Below are 20658 nucleotides of genomic sequence, written 5' to 3' on the forward strand. Positions count from 1 at the left end.
ATAAGGCCTCAAACCAAAGTGCACAAACCCAGCAAGATGCAGAAATTATCCACAATTAGTGGATAATGTGAATTAGTCCATGGGCCAAATTCCTTGGCCTGTCCTTCCACACCTTCAAGCTTTATCCCCTACCACCTCGTCCCTTTGTGTTTCTATCAACAGAGGCTCTGGGTATTTCCTGAGCTCAGGATACTGCTTTTTACTTCCAACACTATGCACTATGTTACTCTTTCCGGAATGGCCTCTCCCTTCAATTGACCTGCACATCCATCCTGAATACCCACAGGTACCCCTAGGGGTCTAGAGCCAGGGCTTTTCCTCTGTCCCCAGGGGGGCATCCTGCAGTCCTCTTCCACAGTGCGTACTATCTATGTGTCCATCTGTTCTATGGACTGTCAACTCCCTAGGGCATGACCTGAGCCTCTCCTCAATACATACCCATTTCTTGGCCCAAAAATATATGCTCAGTACATATTTTTTAAATGGCAAAATAGGGAGATGAATGAATGAATATTAACCAGCGTTTACCACTGTAGGTTCTTCAAAATGCTGCTCTGCAGCAATTACTAGTTTTCTTTTAAAGATTTATTGTATTTTATTTATTTTTAAAGAGATTTTATTTATTTATTTATGAAAGACACAGAGAGAGAGGCAGAGACATAGGCAGAGGGAGAGGCAGGCTCCCTATGGAGAGCCTGATGCAGGACTCGATCCCAGGAACCCGGGATCATGACCTTAGCTGAAGGCAGACACTCAATCACTGAGCCACCCAGTGGCCCCAAGATTTATTTATTTTATTTGAGAGAGAGAGAGAGAGAATACAAGCAGAGGAAAGGCAGAGAATCCCAAGCAGACTCCTTGCTGAGCATGAAGCCTGACACAGGGCTTGATCCCAGCACCCTGAGGTCATGACCTGAGCTGAAATCAAGAGTTGGGCACTTAACTGACTGAGCCACCCAGTCACTCCACTAGCTTTTCTGAAAAACAGCAATAAGTAAAACTTTAAAAATCCTATGGCCAAATAAGTTTGGGTGATTCTGGGAAACCTCAGCTCCTGGAAAGACAGAGTATATGGAGCATACAAATTTCGCCTGTTCAGAGACACCCCCCCCCCCCCCCCCCTTGGTCTTTGTACACCTGGGCTGGCCTAGCCTAATCTCAGTGTGTCAATATGGCAGTGCTCTGTCTGGCCTTACTGGAGCACAGACCAAAAGGGAAAATTGGCAATAATGATTCTGTATCTACTATTTTTGTATTTTGATTTAATTTAGCATTCATTTTAATTTCTTAAAATGTGACAGAAATCACAATTCATCTTGATAACTGAGTTTTTTGGCTCCCCCACTAAATTATGTGCTCAAAGCAAGTGTCTCACCATTCTCCCACAGGTACCCAGCTGTGTAGAAAAAGTTCCTTCATCACCACAGAGGCAGGCTCTGCTGGGTTCTTGAGATGATCATGTGCTACTCAAGGCTAGCCTGTTCCAATGATGCTGCCAATCATCTAAAAGTTGGAAAAGTTGTCTCCTGTCAACCCAGCCCTTGGCTTCTGATTTTGTCTCAGGGAAGCCCATAGAATAATTCTAATTTCCTCTTTTATGTAGTAGACCTTCAACTAGTGAAAGGTGGCAATTTCATCCTAGCTAAGTCTTTTCTGTCCCTGATTAAACACTGTGCTTCTCCTATAACTTGGATTTCCAGATAATGTCAATTGCCATTCCGGTTACTTCACACACGATTTTTTTTTTTCATGTTTCCACTAAAAAAACATGATGTCAAGATCTGAAGACAAAATTTGGCACTGTCTTTAGCTGACCACTGTGTTTCTCTGATGCAGCCTAACCTGCCTTGTTTCCATAGCCTCCATACTTGTCTTTGAACTCATTTTGAACCTGTAGTCAAATAAAAACTCCATAAAAAATAAATAAATAAAAATAAAAGCCCCATTTGATTTTTTTTCATGAATTTTTAGTAGAGTACTGTCCTTACATAGTAATAGGGTTTTAAATACAAATCCATTCTTGTAAATTGCATCCCATTAGTAACCTTCCATTACTTTGGTCTGTACAGATTTTTTTGAACCTTTAATCCACATGTCTTTAATTGCTTAGTGTCCCACTTAGCTAGGTGTAGCAGTATATGGACAGATCTATTTCATAAAACATTAGAAGACAAGTTCTCTTTTTCTTCTTTTTGTAGTATTTCTAGACTTCTAGTTGAACAAGTCCATTTATAAATATTGCATTACCATAACTTAGTGACGCTGTTCAAGTCACAGCCATGGCCATAAATGGAAACTCCTAGCTCTGCCTCATTTCCCAGGAATGATTATCTCATAGGCAATTATTTGCAGGTTCAACTTCTGCATGTTGGCTTAATTGACCCTTTCCTTTCTTTATCAAAGGCAATTTCCCTGGAAAATTAGTAACTGTTTAAACCTGTAGTTGCATAATCATGGAGGTGGAAATCCAGCTGTGGCTTTACGACTCCATGCCCAGATTATCCCAGGGTTAAAAAAATCAGAATTACAGAGATCATGTGTTCAGAAATATGGTTCCTTGGAAGGATTTCTCTTTCTCATCGAGAAAATCCAACCGAAGAAAAAGCAACACTGGAAAAGGATAATATACTCACCTGAGGCAGGACCTCATAGCATCCTGGGAGGTCATCATGATTGACAAGCTGGACCGTTTTCTTATAAGGGTACTTGAGGAAGCAGTGCCCGAAGTCCACCTCTGTGTTAACCATGTGGATGTTAGGTACAATACATCTGCTCAAAGGAAGGAGCCCATTAAAGAATTCAAAAGGACAGAGAGCTTGTTTACATACGGAGAACACAGAGTCCCAAGTTAAACTCATTTGTCACTGTCACAAAGTTTTTCTCTAACAACTACATTAATCATTTTCAAATCTTCTCTCCTGTCATCCCCATTCCTTCGCCCCCAGTCACCACTTTTTAATCAAAAAAAGGGCTAGAACCAGGACTCCTTATACAGCAGACTTCCATGGGTAATGAATAACATTTCCATTGTTTTTCATATTTGGCCTTATTTTGCCAAGGGGCCCCCACAGTGCAAGTTCCTTAGGTTAGTGGATTTGTTTCCAAGTTAAATAGGACCAACACCACCCGCATGGCATCCTAATGAGCTGTGACACTTTGAACCAGTCACAGTCCCGCAAGGACTAGCTACCAGTTTGTACCACCTAAATTATGGTAATAATTCTAACTCCTGTGCAGAACAGCTGTCTTGGATCAGTAGGCTGCTCGGCCCAGGACTGGCACTGACAGTGGTGCTCAGTGCAACGGTGGCTATGGTAGGGGAAGGAAGGTTGCTGAAGCCCTGTGTGTGAGGTTGGGTTTTATTTTGTGCCTGAATCTCAAAGTCTGCCCTGCCTTGCTGCACTGTGACAATACAATGCCACGGTGAGGAGTACTGGCGTCTGAATCAGGGCCAGGCTCAAATGCTGACCTTAACAAGGACAAGCCTGAGCAAGTTGCTTTCCCTTCCTGAGTCCCATTTTGCTCAGAGGTAAAATGAAGGTAATTCTAGGGACTGACATTAGCATAATGAACTCTAAGAGTATTGTGGGAAATATGGGGGTGGGTGGGTGATGAGAATGAATAGCACAGCACAGTGCCCATAGCACTGAGCAAGAGCTCAGTCAGTGAGAGATGATTAACCTGTGGTAGAGGGCACAGCAAGCTGTCACTGCTGGCTCTCTGAAAGTTCTAAAAGCCAATTCTTTTGTTGAGGGTCTTCAAGCAGTTTCTACAGATTACACCAAAAATGATGACATGAAAGAGAGTCTTGTTAACCCAAAGTTTGAGGTTTAGCATGGGATGGGTGTTCATTTTCAGCTAGAATGGAGTTGCCAGTTGACCTGATGACTTTCATAAAGCTAATCATTTACTACCTGAAATACTGTGGCTGATAGGACTTACAGTATTTGACTTGGGTCACAGAAAAAAACATGGTAGGAAACTCATAGCTGCTTAAGACCCTTTTTTAAAAAAAAATTCAGAGTTTCCTACTGATACCTGCAGGGAAAGGGGGCTCCGAGGGGGAAAGTGTCAGAATAAATCCAACCAGAAAAGAAATGAAATGCAAGACTAGACAAAAAGGTAAATCTGGGAATAGAAAGGACTAGATGAAAGTTTTTGCTGTTTTTTTTTAAGATTTTATTATTCATTCATGAGAGAGAGAGAGGCAGAGACACAGGCAGAGGGAGAAGCAGGCTCCATGCAGGGAGCCTGACGTGGGACTCGATCCCGGGTCTCCAGGATCACGCCCTGGGCTGAAGGTGGCGCTAAACTGCTGAGCCATCCAGGCTGCCTAGTTTTTGCTGTTTTTAAGCAAACAAAATAATCAATTAGGTCTTTGGAAGGAACACTAAGTAGACCATAGCACAAGCATAGCACAAGCATAGCACAAGCCTCGACCTTCAAATCCTTTACAATACAGCTTCTGAAATTCATGAGACCTAAACTCCAGGGATGGACATGTTATCAGGTTTTTACTAAGTAATTTCACAAAAATGGCATTTTCATACATTCCCCTTAAAGTCTCAGACCTGGACACCTGTTTGCTTTGGCCAAAGTATGGCCCATGATTTTATTATTTACTTAGGATCACTATCATCAGTGGTGTCATGCTCCACCCTTGGAAAGACAGTAACTTAGTCAAGGAGACACAGTCAACAAATGGCAGAGCCAGGATCTTCACCTGGCCCCAGAGACAACTGCTGCCTCTATTAAAACACAGGGAAGGTGGGGATGGTTCTGAGGAGTGTGGTTAGAGGCCCCCATTTGGGTGGTCTACCTGTAGCCAGCATTAAGTCATAGTAACAATCTCCCGAAGAAGAAATTTCTTGCTAGATGGATCTCCCACTGCAGGACTGTGAGCACTGCTCTTTCTGGGCATAACCCTGGAGTATTATATTTAAAGATAAAAATAAAAAGCAGCAACTGTTCACATCTTCCTGGTAAAGCCTTTTTAGGTTATATAGTTGGAAAGTCAGACCATTCAAAAGCACCATTATTCCTTTTTTTTTTTAAGATTTATTTATTTATTTATTCGTGAGAGAGAGAGAGAGAGAGAGAGAGGCAGAGACACAGGCAGAGGGTGAAGCAGGCTCCATGCAGGGAGCCCGATGTGGGACTCGATTCCGGGACTCCAGGATCACGCCCTGGGCCCAAGGCAGGCGCTCAATCACTGAGCCATCCAGGGATCCCCCAAAAGCACCATTATTCTTAATGCTGCAAAACACACACATCCCTTCTCTTATCTCCACCAAAGGTGCAGTTTGCTGTTTTAAAGCTTTGTCATTTGAATATCAGATCCAACTTCGCTTCCCAGGAAAGCAGAACAAATGCAGTGGGAACCGAATGCAGGTATGCTGCCTCTTGGAGAGACAGCCCATATTGGCAGCTCAGGGGAGACTCAGGAAGATAGAAAGTAGGTGAGCATGATACCTGGCTGTAATTAGGAGTGCCAGCACTTCTTCCCCAATGCCCTCCACGTCCACCACCAGGGCCAGCTCATATTTCTGCACAGTGTTGGAGCATAAGGTCACCTGGGAAGAAAAAGGTGAAAAGCCGCTCTTCTACAAGGCCAGCCCTCCCCCTGCACAGGGGAGAAAGGAGCAGGGGAGGACCACACTGATGAGGACAACTTCTAAGTACTCTAGTAGGAGATGTACGGCATTTTACATTTTTATTGGGACAAGTTACATTTTGGGGTCAGGGCGTGCTGAGGTTTTTCAAAGGCCAGGTTAGAAACCAAATGGCTTTAGTTACAGTAGGTTTGCTCATTTCTGAGAAGAAGTCATATACCTGCATAAGGGGAAAAAATGACTCTGAAGGATGAGCTGTATCAAACAACTATAATTACTCAATTTACATTGTTCTCTATGCCTGTAGGCTATATCAATTATGAAAATTCAATAAACTGAAAAAACACAATAGGTAAGTTTCTCTTACAGCAAAATAAATGAACATAACCATGTCAGTTCTAAAAAGTGGCATAAGGAATCAACTAGTCTTATCTAAAAAAAAAAAAAAAAATCAAAGTCTGTCTCCCCCACCTCCCCTTGCCCTCTATACTCATTAGTGGAGCAGAAAGCAGGAAGCTCCGAGTAAAGGTCTATTCAAGGACAATATGTGCCCAGTGTATATATTTTACTCTGTGTTTTTTATTCATTATTGTGAAATTTTATATTCAAGCTGTTGAAGTCTCGTCACAATTTTTAATTGCTTGAAGATGATTTGTAGTGGCAGAGATACCTACAAGGAGAGAGAACAGCTTCTGGCATAGGTGAAAGCTTTTCTATCCATAAATTATGTATGAAGGACTAATTAAACTTTTTTTCTTGGTTGCAGAGGGAAACATTGGATGCAAATTCGAGTCTATACAGACATGGCTGAAGTTTAGTTCAGGAGCAAAAACTGAAGCTTGCAGGAAGCTTTTCCAAATATAAAGAGGGAATGAAGATGGAGCCATTGATTTGGAAAGAAAACTTGTCAAATTTGGAGAGAAGTAGCTGCCCCAACATGCAGAGATGCTCCGAGTTAGGAAGCCCTGTTTATATCTCTGAGCTATGGTTAGAAGGGAGAACGAGTGGCTCTGGCAGAAGGCTGCTAGATGAATGCTATGTCTTCTAAAATCTTCCTGTGCCACGTGCAAGAGCAAAAAGGAAAGGTAGGCAATGTGTAGGTTGAACACTAAGTAAAAAATAAAATTATTTGCAACAGCACTTCTTCCTGGGAAAGTCACAGTTAGCAACTGCTATGATCTGAATGGTTGTGTCCTCGCCCCCCATTCCCTCCCACCAAATTCATAAGTCAAAATTCTAACCCTCAGTATGGTGGTAATTAGGAGGTGGGGACACTGGGGGGGGGTGATTAAGTCACGAGGGTGGGGCCCTCATGAGCAGGATTAGTGCCCTTATAAAAAAGACCCCGCAGAGCTCCCCAGCTCCTCCCACCATGCAAGGACACAGGTCGGCAGTCTGCAATCTGCAATCGGGAAGATGCCCCTCACCAGAACCCTACCATTCTGGCACCCTGATCTCAGACTTCCAGTCCCCAAACTGTGAGAGATAAATTTCTGTTGTTTATAAGTCACCCAATTTCAAGTATTTATAACAATTAAAAATAGCAGCCCAAATGGACTAAGACCACAACTCTGAGAAGTTATAACAATAATATGACATAAACCTCATTAAGTCCATGGAGAAGCCCTTGGAAGAGCCAAAAACTCCCAGAAAAGATTGAGGATGAGTGGATTCAGGTGAGCTATTATAAAACACTTAAAACAAATGTGGGGGATAAAACCACAGCTGAATTAAATATTCAAAGATAATGACTAAAGAGAAAATTACCAACCTTAGCTATGGGAATCTTATTTTGTCTTTCCCAGAAAAGATAAAATCACTTCAATTTAGCAGCCTTCAATAATGCTAAACCTGACTATTTGGAGAAGCAAAAGTCAGTGAGGGAGGACAGTAAAACCTTTCTCTGTTAGCTGTGAAATAATTCTGCTAGTGGCCATAATCAGAGTATCACACTGAGTGTCTAAATATAAAGCACTGTTAGGAATATCACATCTACATTCACCATGAAGCCCAGATTTGTATTAAAAATCTGAATAAACTGAGTATCATCTGTGGCACAAATCTGAACCTTTATTGGTATAAATGATTTGATTCTGAAGGAAAATAGAACCTAATTATCAATGAGTTCTTAAATCTTTCTGTATTTGTACCACTAAGGGTACTATCTATATAGAGCAATGGTTGGTTGTACTACGTATTTCTAGAATCCATTGTTCTGGTGAAGGCAATGCATCTAGATTGATAGAAATCCACTAGAGCAGTGTCAGTTCTTTTGCCCAATATATTTGTATCTGGTTTCTTTTGCTCCAATAATTCACTGCCTTATAGGCCCACTTTTTCACGTGAATTAGAAGCACTCCCTCCTACTGACAGTTGGACATATAAAGCATACCCTGTCTGTGGTCCTATTAACTATTTGAGAGTTTGGCTCCTTGGCCATGTTTGCTGGAAAGCTGTGTACTTTACCCTGATAGCAGCAAATCCTTGGGGGCGAATGGTGCCACTGCTGGGAGTGATGGTGAATTCTTTTGGTTTCATTATGGGTATTTTGTCCTTGTTCCAAGATGGTATTTTGTTGTCTGAATACTGCTCACAAGTTGAAATGCTTTTACGGCCATTGCCATCCCCAGGGACACGTAGTTTGAAAGTCATGGGGACCAAGGAGGTGTTATTGAGGGAACATATCAAGGTATGAGGGAATCCTGGAAAACAAAATAGGAAGTAAGAAGTAAGAGCCGCATTCTCCCCTCCCTTGAACTTCAACTCCTACTAGCATTGTCAAACTTCTCAAATGAACTGTCTATGCAACTCAGTGCTACCTGATTAACTCTACCTCTCCCAGATTACAGTCTTCAATTGTACAGTGAATGCATTTCTTTCTTTTTCTTTCATCCAATGAATACTTTTATACACTTACTATGTAGCAACAATAGACATAAAACCAATCCCTTGATGTTCATCCAGGACCCCCTCAAGAAGCAGCCTCTGTAATCTGTTTGGTGAATAGTCTTCCAAAAGTAGATTTTGCATTTAATTTTTGCATAGAATACAGATTTTTCTAAAAAATTGAATCATATTTGCTCTTTTTATTTGCCAGTGTGTGAAAGGAGAGGAGTCTGTGTGGTTTTCCCCATTGTATGATCTAGGCCTGCCAAGACATTATGTAACTCATCCTGGACCTGTCTGAGGCTCCTGCTTTCAGGGTAGATGACACAAGATTGAATGACCTCTCCTGAGAGAGACTTTATAATCTGCTTTTGAGCCAGCTAGAGACTAACACAACAGTTGGCTTTTACCTCCCTTAGACAAAGCTACTTTGTTATGTTAAATTTAGCCTTCCTATATTCAGTTCAGTTTGGGGAGACTCCTCATCCCTTTCTAGGAGATATGGATCCTCCTTGCCTGGCAAGCAATAAACTGAACCCTGATTTTGGATTCTCTAGGTAGCCACTGTATCTGCCACCACTTTCAGAACAAGAGGAAAACAAATATGTATATTTCTACTAGATGCAAACAGTACTTTTTCTACCTTGAACCCTACTGCAATAAAACACAATTGGTTTCTGGAGTAGTTACTACATCATTGCAAGGCGTATTTTGACCTGATCTAATTCTTGAAGATTCCCATGATTGAGTCTTTGTGTACACATTAGGACTGCTGGAGGAAACACATTTATGTCTCCTTTGTGATATCACCTGCCAATCTACTTGGAAGAGATCCGTTATGGAAAAAGAATTGCCCAATTAAGTGTACCTGAAGGATTTTCTTGGAAACCCCAGAGGAACTGCTTGAAAGTCAGTTTCACAATCATGTATTACTGCATTCAACTTTTCTTAACTTTCCCAGCAAAGACTCTTGAAACTATAGATCCCTTACACTTATTTCACCCCACCTTTTATGGGATAAGCACTCCTACAATGTAATGAACGTTGCTCCGGAAGTGGTTAGTATAAGGATTCAGATGGGTCCTTCCAAATTATCGCTCTATTTCTTTGTACCTAGAAATTTTTCTGAGAATAAAGCCAGTTATAACTTCCTAGCTAGGACAATTCCTTGTACAACTACCTGTAAACCCCATATTTCTAGTTTAGAAGCTTAAAGAAAAGGATATCATTTTATTAAAGACTGCAGGGTCATTAATAATATGTTACTCCTAGACTTCTGCTTGCACCAAATCCTAATACTACTGGGTTTAGGCTTTCCTGATGCTTTCTATGGTTTCCTTTGTTAACCTAAGATCTTCCTATAATCATTGCAGTTAAGATTATAAGGGACAATTACAACGAATTGTTCCTGGCTCTCTACTTCACACCCTCCTAAAGTCAATTTAAATATTTCTTCTTGAGTGAAATACTACCAGTTCATACCTGGGCCATGGAAGACAACTATCATGCTGCTTTTTTTTTTTTTTAAGATTTTATTTATTTATTCATGAGAGACACACAGAGAGAGGCAGAGACACAGGCAGAGGGAGAAGTGGGGAGCTTAATGCAGGACTTGATCCCAGGACCCTGGGATCACAGTCCAAGCCAAAGGCATACCCTCAATCACTGAGCCACCCATGTGCCCTTACTTTTTTTGATCTCTATATTTATCCTAACAACTTTGCCCTCAAACCCTAACTTCTCTGACCAAATTACCCAATGGTCAGGTCCACTGAGTACCTGGAGCCTTCTAAACTCCTTATTTTCATTCAACATATTCTTGTAGCTCCTGAAAAATAGTGAGTGTACACATACTGTCCCTTTTGGTCCCTTTTGGTCTATCACCTGGCATATCAGTTGTTACTTGGTCCATTGTACTCTTTAAGGAATCTGAGGATTTATCAAAGCTTCAATGTTCCTTCAGGGACAGTCACCACCCACATTCTATAATCTGAGTCTCTGACACTACTGTAGCTTCAGTCAACCTAATTAATTGTTAGATATGTCATCCAACATCCAATCCTACCATCAAAATATTTATAGCCATACTTTAGACATTTCAGAGGCCAATGAATAGTACTATTACCTCTCATCTACTTTAGTGTATTTATAATAATCTAACACCATCAATCCCAACAGGCCCTGATGCCAAATCTAGAATCTTTATCTCTGAGCCAAATAACTAACCCATATCAGACACCTCTTCAAGAATGGACCTTAGTGCCAATATGGGAACAACATTACCAACTTTACTTAGCTCAATGTACTCCCCAGTGCTACAAGCTTCTGTAACCTTTTTTAAACTCCATACAATATGCCAGTCATCCTGAAATAACTAAGAAAATTCCTCCAATTCTTGGCTTGTTCCTTTAACAGTTACTTTCTCTTGCATCTGGAACTATATGCACCCTTATTGGTCTTTCATCCCTGAACCAATAACATGTTTAGTTTTGTCTGTCTCATCAAAGCCCTAATTGCACATGTGAGGTAATAATTAGGAAGTTTCCAATAAATAACTCTTCCATGCCAATAAATAACTCTTCCATGGATGGTGTTTCTTTGTGACAGGAGGCCAATCTTCCTGGAGAAATAAATAATGATACTTTGGGTAGGATTCATGAGAGAACTCTAGTTCCAACTTTGGGATTTAAAAATATTATCATAAAATAACTTTGAAATTGTGTCACAAAATTGTCTCGGACTTTGGCTTTTACAGTACAGAATCCAGAAGCACAGCAACGTAGCTTGAATTAACTGACCCAATTGGTTTTGAAAATGAAATAACCCTAGATTTCTTGCTGGCAAGCAAAAAGATATGTTTTTTGTTAACATTTCCTGCCACACTACAGAGGAGATTAATGAATTCATATCCAAACTAAAAGAAAGGCAACTTGAATTTTGAAGGTGGGCTTAGGAGGGGTGTTTTCATATCTCAGACCTGAGGAATCTTGGGTCATGGGTCTGCAGTGTTTTCCTGCCTCTTGTCTAGCTGCCTTATCACCAAATGGTTCAATAAGATGTTATACAACAAAAGAAAAATAAGCTGTTTCTATTTTCACCTAAGCTTAGTTACCAAAACTTCTAGCTGACCAACCATGAGAAATAGCTGTTGATTATTATCTCTACAGCTCAAAGAAATAATGAATTAATTACTCAATAATGGCCTTTCCTATACTTAGGGATAATAGGAACAGACCAAATGGAAGACATTAATTGGAAAAACCTACCTAGTTTGGAGCATCACAAATGGATTCACCCACTGTGTTACCCAGAGCTTGCCAACATCAAATATAGCATTTTGAATACATCAATAGCATCTTGGGGATATATATACACTTCCTGTTTGCCATATTTTGTTGAAATGTACTATCAGGGACATTGGTGCTTTTTTTAAAATTTTTTTTAAATTTTTATTTATTTATGATAGTCACAGAGAGAGAGAGAGAGAGAGAGAGGCAGAGACACAGGCAGAGGGAGAAGCAGGCTCCATGCACTGGGAGCCCGATGTGGGACTCGATCCCGGGTCTCCAGGATCACGCCCTGGGCCAAAGGCAGGCGCCAAACCGCTGCGCCACCCAGGGATCCCACATTGGTGCTTTTTAATGTTTGGATTCAGATATTCTTGGGGCTCAAAAATTGGCTTATTGGTATAGTATTGACATTAAACTTTCAGCAGTGAACAATAATAGGGCAGATTCTAGACAATGAACCAGTATGAGATTTCTTGGAGTGACTGATCCAAGGTGCTTATTTAGATTCTATTTTCTCTCTCCAGAGCAATATGATATAGGGCACATTTTCCAAATATTCTGTTTTGGAGTTCATATTTAAATGGTATGCTGCTATCATGCATCAGTTGCCCAGACCTCTCTGTAGACTCAGTTGAGCTGTCTGGAGGATAACTGCATAGGCCTTTGGGTAAGTAATTCACCTCTTATTGTATATTAGTCACAGTTACCCTTTGAGAGAGTACATCTTTCTTTGTTGGCCATCAGACAATTTTCAAGTTGTAGGTCACTTTTACTTCCTTGCAAAAACTCTATTACTCAAACATGCCCTAAAATTTGTGAACATGTCTCCAGCCATTTTCATATTCTACGGTAATAAACAGACATTCAACTCCACTTACATAGATTTTCCTATATTTTGGGAGATGTCAAAAGTTAAAGCAGCTGATAAAGGCATTATGAATAAGCTTCTTGTAAAGAAAAGATATTTTTGTAGAAAAAAATTTCCCCAAATAGATGGGCCTGCTTGAAGTAAAATAATTGAATGTCAAAATAGAGGAAACAAAGAAAAATGGAAAGGATGGTGGACTATAGATTCAGACTAGGGTTTCTCAGCCTCTTCTAAATTATTATAACCCCCTAAAAGAACCACTGTGATGAATTCATTTTCAATGAAATTAACTAGCTAAACATAATTTAAATTGTATTAATTTCTCCCTAATGAGAAAAAAAAAAACTCTAAAGAATAAAATTCTGTTGGGCGGAGCTGAACTTTGGAGGACCACAAACGTTGATTAGGTCCAAGCATTTTTTTTCCAACCCCAAACAAACAATTTTTAACCCTTTTGGGGCAATATCACTCTTGTTCATAGTGCACAGTTTAGACAGATCTCAATTGAAATACTCATTCTGCTACTGCTGTGTGACCATTGGAAGTTACTTAACTGTTCAAATGCTCAGTTCTTCCAGCTCCAAAATGGGAATCCTAAATAGCATCTCCCCAAAGGATTGCTAAAATGTTTAAATGTAGTACTGCATGTAATTCACTTAGCAGTGATTGGAATATAAGAAAGAACCAATAAATGGAAACTTTTACTGCTAATGCCATCGTTTTTATTATTGGAAATGCTGAGACAGGAGGAAATGACTTAGGGAAGTAACTGAGCAAGAAGACAACACAAAAATATAGATGCCTCCCATTTGTTTTTTTTTTTAACATTTTTTTAAATTTTTATTTATTTATGATAGTCACACACACAGAGGGAGAGAGAGAGGCAGAGACATAGGCAGAGGGAGAAGCAGGCTCCATGCACCAGGAGCCCGACATGGGATTAGATCCCAGGTCTCCAGGATCACGCCCTGGGCCAAAGGCAGGCGCTAAACCTCTGCGCCACCCAGGGATCCCAGATGCCTCCCATTTGAAATGATGGAATCCACCTGAATCCAACCACCAATAATTCACTTGAAACTTGAAAGTATCTCTGTGAACAGGTTGCTGTGTAGCCAGACTGGCAAATCAGAATCTGCATATAAATAGAGTGTTCGGGGGAGGGGGAGCGGTGCATGGTTGGCACATTGGTTTAGTGTCCAACTCTTGCTTTCAGTTCAGGTCATGATCTCGGAGTCGTGAGATCAAGCCTGGCATTGGCTTCCCTACTAAGCGCGGAGTCTGCTTGAGATTCTCTTCTCCCTCTGCCACTCCCACTTGTGCTCTCTCTCTCTTGAATAAATAATTAGGTAGATAGATGATAGATAGATAGATAGATAGATAGATAGATAGATAGATAGGCAGATAGAACGTTCAGAACATTTAGATAGGAGTGTGAAGTCTAGGGCTTTCCATTGTTCCATTACTGGAAGAGCCAGGACGACCACAGCCTGACAGCCCGCAGTGTCCAGGATATGGCTATAACTTCCACATATAAACTAGGAAACAGCACTAAAATATACTGCTGCAGAGGAAGGAGAGAACATTTCTATATCTATTTAGCTATTATCCATAAAAAGATGGTAAGAGAGGTTCTTTGGAAACCTTCCTCCTTCCATTTAGAGAGAAATGAATTCCACTCCATTTCCTACTTCAAATGGAAAAATACTCACCAAAGGAAACATCACCAAAGTGCAGGGCAGGAACATTGAAATGGAAGGTAGGTCCAATGACGCAGCCCCTGGAAGTAGGAATACAGGTTGGGGGAGTGGATAGAGAATCCAGTGAATTCAGAGTAACAGGAACTAGGGAGACACTAAATCCTGAGAACCATAAACTAGCATTAAGTCAAGTATAGAATCTAGCACTTAAAGAAACTACGAGATGATGGTCTATCACTGTGGTTCTTAGAGTTCTTTTTCGAGACTCGAACCACTGGGTTTTAGCAAATGATGATGTGCTTAACTTATCACCAAATTCCTACCAATGAATGAGGCAGAGCAGACACAGCACCAAATCAATGACAGAGAATATTAATGTGGATAAGATACACATTATGAAAAGTTATTCTCAGACAAGAAATAAAAATTATAGGGCTGGTCATATAACAAACATTAAGGACTATCAATGATACTAATATTCCTTGCCCCATATTTTTATAAAATCATTTTAATCTAGTTCCTACTGCCAACTAGCTATGATCTTGGTGGGTCATTTTGCCTTGATAGGTTTCTTTGCCTGATGTATAAAAGATAAGACTCAAATAGATGGCCTATAAGGACCCTTTGCTGTAAATGTTGGTCCATTTCTCTCAGTGCAGGGCCTCATGATCTTAGAATGATGCTCTAGCTTACAATAAATAATAGATTCTACAGCTTCCAGTTGGCTTCAGGTGCAGTAGAAAGCATAATGTTCCCCAGTGATATTTGTGTGCTACTCCATAGAATATGTTAGATTACATGGTAAAGGGGAAATAAGGTAGCAGAAGAAATTAAGTTTCTTAATTAACAAGTCTTAAAATAGAGTGATTATCCTAGATTATTCTGGTTTGCCCAATGCAATCACAAGGGTCTTTAAAAATACAAGAGGATGCTGAAGAGGAGGTCAGAGTGATGTACTGTGGAAAGGACTTAACCAGTTGTTGCTGGCTTTGAAGAAAGAGAAGGGGGCCCCTGAGCAAAGGACTGTAGGCAGCTTCAAGGAACTGAAAAAGGTTAGGAAATGCATTCTCTCCTGGAGCCTCCAGAAAGCAACACAGCCCTTCCAGCACCTTGATTTTAGCCCCGTTAAGACCTACGTTGGACTTTAGATGTATAGAACTGTAAAACAGTAAGTTTGTATTGTCTTAAGTTACTGAGTTTGTGGTAATTTGTTACAGCAGCAATAGAAGGTATTTGTTTATTCTTGATTTTCACCATGATCCATATCCCTAAATTCCATAGACCAAAGGTAAGAACTGAAATATTCCCCATCTATGTGCCAAGCTTTTAAAAGATCCCAGAAGACATGCTAATCATGACCCTCCTAATTTACCCAGCTACATGTTGGGGAAGTATGTGTCAGACCACACTGAACACGCTGGTGCCTAGCAGTACTTCTGGCTGCTGTGTGTCTGACAAAATGGGCTAAGAGGCTGTTATAAGTCTGGGAGGAGCCATCAGAGCAAAGACTCAATTCTAAAAGCAAATCTTGGTTCTAAAAGCCTTTCTTGGGACCATCTATTCTATTTCATGCTAATGACCCAAAGTGGTTTCAAAAGCAGTGGCTAGTAATAGGCAAGGAATTGGGATCTAGTTGAGAATGAAGTCAAACAAGCCTATTGGTTACATACTTGACTTGTAAAAGAAGTTCTGTGAGGCCGAGTGACAAATAGATCAGAAGCATCTGAAATGCATAAAGACTAAAGAAAGTAAGAAAGAAGCTCACAAAATTGTACAAAGCAGTTGTTTAATTGGTACAGAAGTAGAAGGAACCAAAATTAAATCAAATTTGTTCAAAGGCATATATAACTAAGGGAACTTAGACATGGCTACTTTCATTTTAGCAGGAATTCTGAGTATTTGGACAGTCTCTGCCAAGTTTGTACCTTCCATCAATACAGTGGTCTGTTAAAAGTATACAGTTGACCATTGAACAACACAGAGGTTAGAGGTGCCAAGCTTCTGTGCAGTTGAAAATCCTGTATATATTTTGACTCCCCAAAACTTATTAGTAAATAGCCTACTGTTGATCAGAAGCCTTAATGATAACAGAAATAGACAATTAACACATACTTTGTATGTTATGTGCATGATATGGTGTATTTCTACAATAAAGTAAACTAGACAAAAGAAAATGTTATTCAGAAAATCATAAAGGGGGTGCCTGGGTGGCTCTGTCAGTTAAGCATCCAACTCCTGATTTTTGGCTCAGGTTATGATGTCATGGTTGTGAGATCAAGCCCTGAGTCAGGCGCTAGGCATGGAGTCTGCTTAAGATTCTCTCTCTCCCTCTGCATCTTCCCTCCCCTCTTAAAACAACAACAACAACAAAAAAATCATAAGGAAGAGAAAATACATTTATTATGCTGCATTTATCAAAAAATATCCACATATAAGTGGACGGTGTAGTTCAAATCCATGTTGTTCAAGGGCCAATTGTAATTTTAAGGACTAAGAGAAATAGGAAGATTGAATTATGTGAAACAAGTTGAATATAAAATACACCTTGTTATGGTTAAAATTTTATGAAATTGCATTTGTAAAAACCAGAGGCAGCAAAACTACTCATGGGTAATTTTAAAAATCACATTAATTTTACAGTGTTGTTTATCAACCACTTAAAATCCTGTGTCACATAGTTAGAGGAGTAAAAAGAAACAGCAAAAGCATGATAATTGTTCTGATCTTTCAGGCAGACTGGCCAAAATTATGTGGTATTGAGAAAAGAAGCATACCTGACAATAAAATGATAAGAAACAAAAGTTCAGAATCCCCAATATTAACTTTATAGAGATTTCTTAGGCCACAAGGCTCAAGGTAGTATTTCTGGAAAAGTCATAAGTGAGGTCAGTATTAATGTGTAGAGCTGGGAATATATAATAAATTATGCATGTATTTCACCTATTATCATTAGACAGATATTTACCAGGATTTCAAAATTATAGTTCATGGTTGAAAGTGCTGGAACCCTTCCGGACACATGCAATTTAGATAAGAATATTTCTTTTAGAACAAAATGATGGTTGCCAGAGGAGAGGGGAGGTAGGAAATGCGCAAAATAGATGAATGGGAGTAGGAGATAATAGGCTTCCATTTGTGGAATGAATATGTCACAGGAATAAAAGGAACAGCATGGGGAATATAGTCAACGGTATTATAATAATGTTTTATGGTGAACAGGTGGTAGCTACACTTGTGGTGAGCACAGCATAATGTACAAACTTGTCAAACTATGTTGTGCACCTAAAACTAATATAACATTGTGTGTCAATCATATGCAAACAAAAAATTTAAAAATTAAAAAAAAAGAATATTTCTCTTAGAAATTTGTGATTTGTTTTAAGATGCACACAAACATTCTTTCCCCAAACAAGTTTTCCTTCCCTTTTAAAGAAACCAGAAATAACATCCAAAATAAGAGACTGACCTGGGAGTTTGGGCGAACATAATGTCCAGAGGATAAAATGAGAGACTTAACCTCCACGAGGAGCCAAAGTATCACGAATCCAAGTTTGCATGTGAGTAGGTCCCTGAGAGATTCCTAAATCCTATTACTCACAGCGGAAAACCCCAGTACAATCTAACCTGTTCACATATTGCTAGTGATGTGTCAGCAGGGTTGGTTTCTTTTGAGGGACTGCTTCCTCAGCTTGTAGATGGCCATCGTCTCTTTGTGCCTTGACATGGTGTTTTCCTATCTGTGTGCCTGTTCTTTGTGTGTGTGTGTGTGTGTGTGCCTGTTCTTATAAGGACACCAGTCACATTGGATTAAGGCCCACTCATATGACCTCATGTTACCTTAATTCTTTAAAAGTCGTATCTCTGAGTGCAGTCCAATTCTTAAGCACTGGATATTAGAATTTCAATATATAAATTTGGGAGGACGCAATTCACTCCGTAATAGGGACACTTAGGTAGAATTGAAAGAAGTGGTAATAACCTTTAAGCTTATCTTGAGATTCTGAATCTGATGAGACCAACACATTTTCCTAGGATTCTTCAAGACACATATGTCTGTCTCTTTTCTATGTTACCTCCAGACCCCAAGGGAGACCTTAGCTGTAGATGGAAGGAGGTCCTGCTAGCAGTAATCATAATAAGAGAGACTGCCATGGTAATTAACAACCTGTTGCTGTGAAAATCCAAATAGGATCTGCAATGTGTTCTGAAGACATGATCTTTCTAAGCACCAGGTGCCAAAGTTGTAGATCTGCCCAATGGGTTGGTCATAGAGAACTTTTTAAAACCTGAGGACAAACTCTGCTATTAATGATTTTCAATTACCACAAACAGCTGGAGAGGCTATCAAAAGACTTCTAGCACAAAAGCTGCAAATGTCTAGCCTTGGATGACTGATGCTATAAGTAGGCTTTTTTCTTACAATACCTGGAAGTATTATAGGTGAGAGCATTTTAAATTTCCTTAAAATAAAAATGAAAGATTAAAGTTTTGAGAAATTGGGATAATAGCTAAAGCCTAGACCAGAAAGTGATTTTATCCAGGTGTTACTGTAATGATTTATTTTCCCTAAATATCCTAAAACAGAGAGTATAACTAGGAACTAGCTTAATTTTTAAGTCCTTATTTTATGAAGCTATAGCTTGTAGAAAAACTAGATCCCTAAATAGCATTTGTATCCATGTTACAATAATAAGCTACATGTGCTCAGTAGGTAAACAATGGTAGAAATTAAAATACTCCATTATTTTTGACATGTTCCTACCAACAAAGACAGTTGAGGACATCCAAGACATGATCTGGCCTTAAAGTTTAAGAAGGCAGTAGATCAAAGCTTCAGTTAGCTTCCACATTACTTATAGATAATATCTTACCTAATGATCAATTTCACAGGCTCAGGGGACCCATTGACATTGACCAGGAACTCTTCTTCAAAATGTCCCAAAATGGCAGAACTGAAAGAGATCTGGACCGCCTGGACTCCATTTGGTTCGATGATGCCTTCCTTGGGGCTGAAAACAAAGCAGGCCCCCAAAGCCGAAGTTGGAGGGATCACGTTGAAGAGGGCATCAATGCTGCCTTTGTTGGATAGCATTGCCTATATCAATAAAAAGCCAAGAATGCAAAGATAGAGCATGGACATCTGATTTGTTTGTTTTTTTTTTTTTTAAGATTTTATTTATTTATTCATGAGAGACATAGAGAGGCAGAGACACAGGCAGAGGGAGAAGCAGGATCCATGCAGGGAGCCCGATGTGGGACTTGATCCCAAGACCCCAGGGTCACGCCCTGAGCCAAAGGCAGATGCTCAACCACTGAGCCACTCGGGTGTCCCTGATTTGTTTTCATATAAGCATGTGGCTATACTGTTTAATACCAGCACATAGACAGCTGCAGGAATCAAAGCCAGAGAGAAACTCCAGGGGAGAAATGAACAGTCTTCTGCCTTGAAGGTCTGAAGATAAGAATCCCAATGCAGAAATAATTCTGTGTTTTTAGTATCCTCTTTGGAACAAAGTTGTCACGTGTATTATAGTCATGTTATAAATACTGATTGTAATTACATCCACTGAAAAAAGAGCCTTAAAATGCCTTTTTCTAATACTCTTTAGGGTAACTGAGGGAAGGGAGGTATTTATCTTATATGTACAAGAAGGTCGAGAACAAGTGGCATACTGTAAAATAAGAAATCAGAACAGAGGAGCGATGCTACCTAAGCCAATGTTTTTAGTTTAGCCTGGAGAATGTGAACGAGATACCGCTGTGGATTCCAGATGACAAGGATTCTCTTTGTTGTGCTACAAGATTTCATTCTATTGGGATACTTTCATCTCAAACTCTATTGCGTGGATATAATTATTTGGGGCTGCTTATGTAAGCAACTGTTTTACCACAGGAAAGTTTTATTTCTGTATGCTATAGGTCCATATTTGCTTGCACATTAGGTATGTGTATGTAAAAAATTCAGGCCTGGCATTCAGAGTTCTCCACTCCTGGCTCAGTCCATCCCTCCCACCGCCTGCAGTGCCTAAGGTGCTTCTGCCTCTGCTATAACCATGCAACACTGTTCCGCGGCTTCTAAGACAGTTCCTTGCCAATGCTTACACCTGAACAGGTGAACAGCATGTTTTTCTATTTACAGACGCTCTTCAACCTACTCTCAAAGCACTGGAGGAAAAAGAGCCTAGGAGATCATGAAGGAATGTACAGAAAGGTATGTGGGGACATGTCAACACCTAGGGAGGTTACTTCTTACATATCAGAAGCCAAGGGAGGAGAAATTTCCAGAAGGGATTGAATGTAGTCAG

General features: G+C 40.0%; 1 protein-coding gene across 4 annotated transcripts in view; it reads right to left on the minus strand.

Moving 5' to 3' along the window:
* The window catches only part of HYDIN (HYDIN axonemal central pair apparatus protein), a 383279-nt gene that overhangs the window by 198818 nt on the left and 163803 nt on the right, over positions 1–20658 (minus strand). For all 4 annotated transcript variants that reach the window (XM_049110700.1, XM_049110701.1, XM_049110698.1 and 1 more), the window contains 5 exons: positions 19225–19448; positions 14366–14433; positions 8079–8314; positions 5473–5573; positions 2634–2769 (listed from right to left, as the gene is read on the minus strand). In XM_049110700.1, coding sequence (XP_048966657.1) covers positions 2634–2769; positions 5473–5573; positions 8079–8314; positions 14366–14433; positions 19225–19448 — 765 coding nt within the window. The remainder of the gene's footprint in view (positions 1–2633; positions 2770–5472; positions 5574–8078; positions 8315–14365; positions 14434–19224; positions 19449–20658) is intronic.

The sequence above is a fragment of the Canis lupus genome, chromosome 5, assembly GCF_003254725.2.
Source record: "Canis lupus dingo isolate Sandy chromosome 5, ASM325472v2, whole genome shotgun sequence".
NCBI lineage: Eukaryota > Metazoa > Chordata > Mammalia > Carnivora > Canidae > Canis > Canis lupus.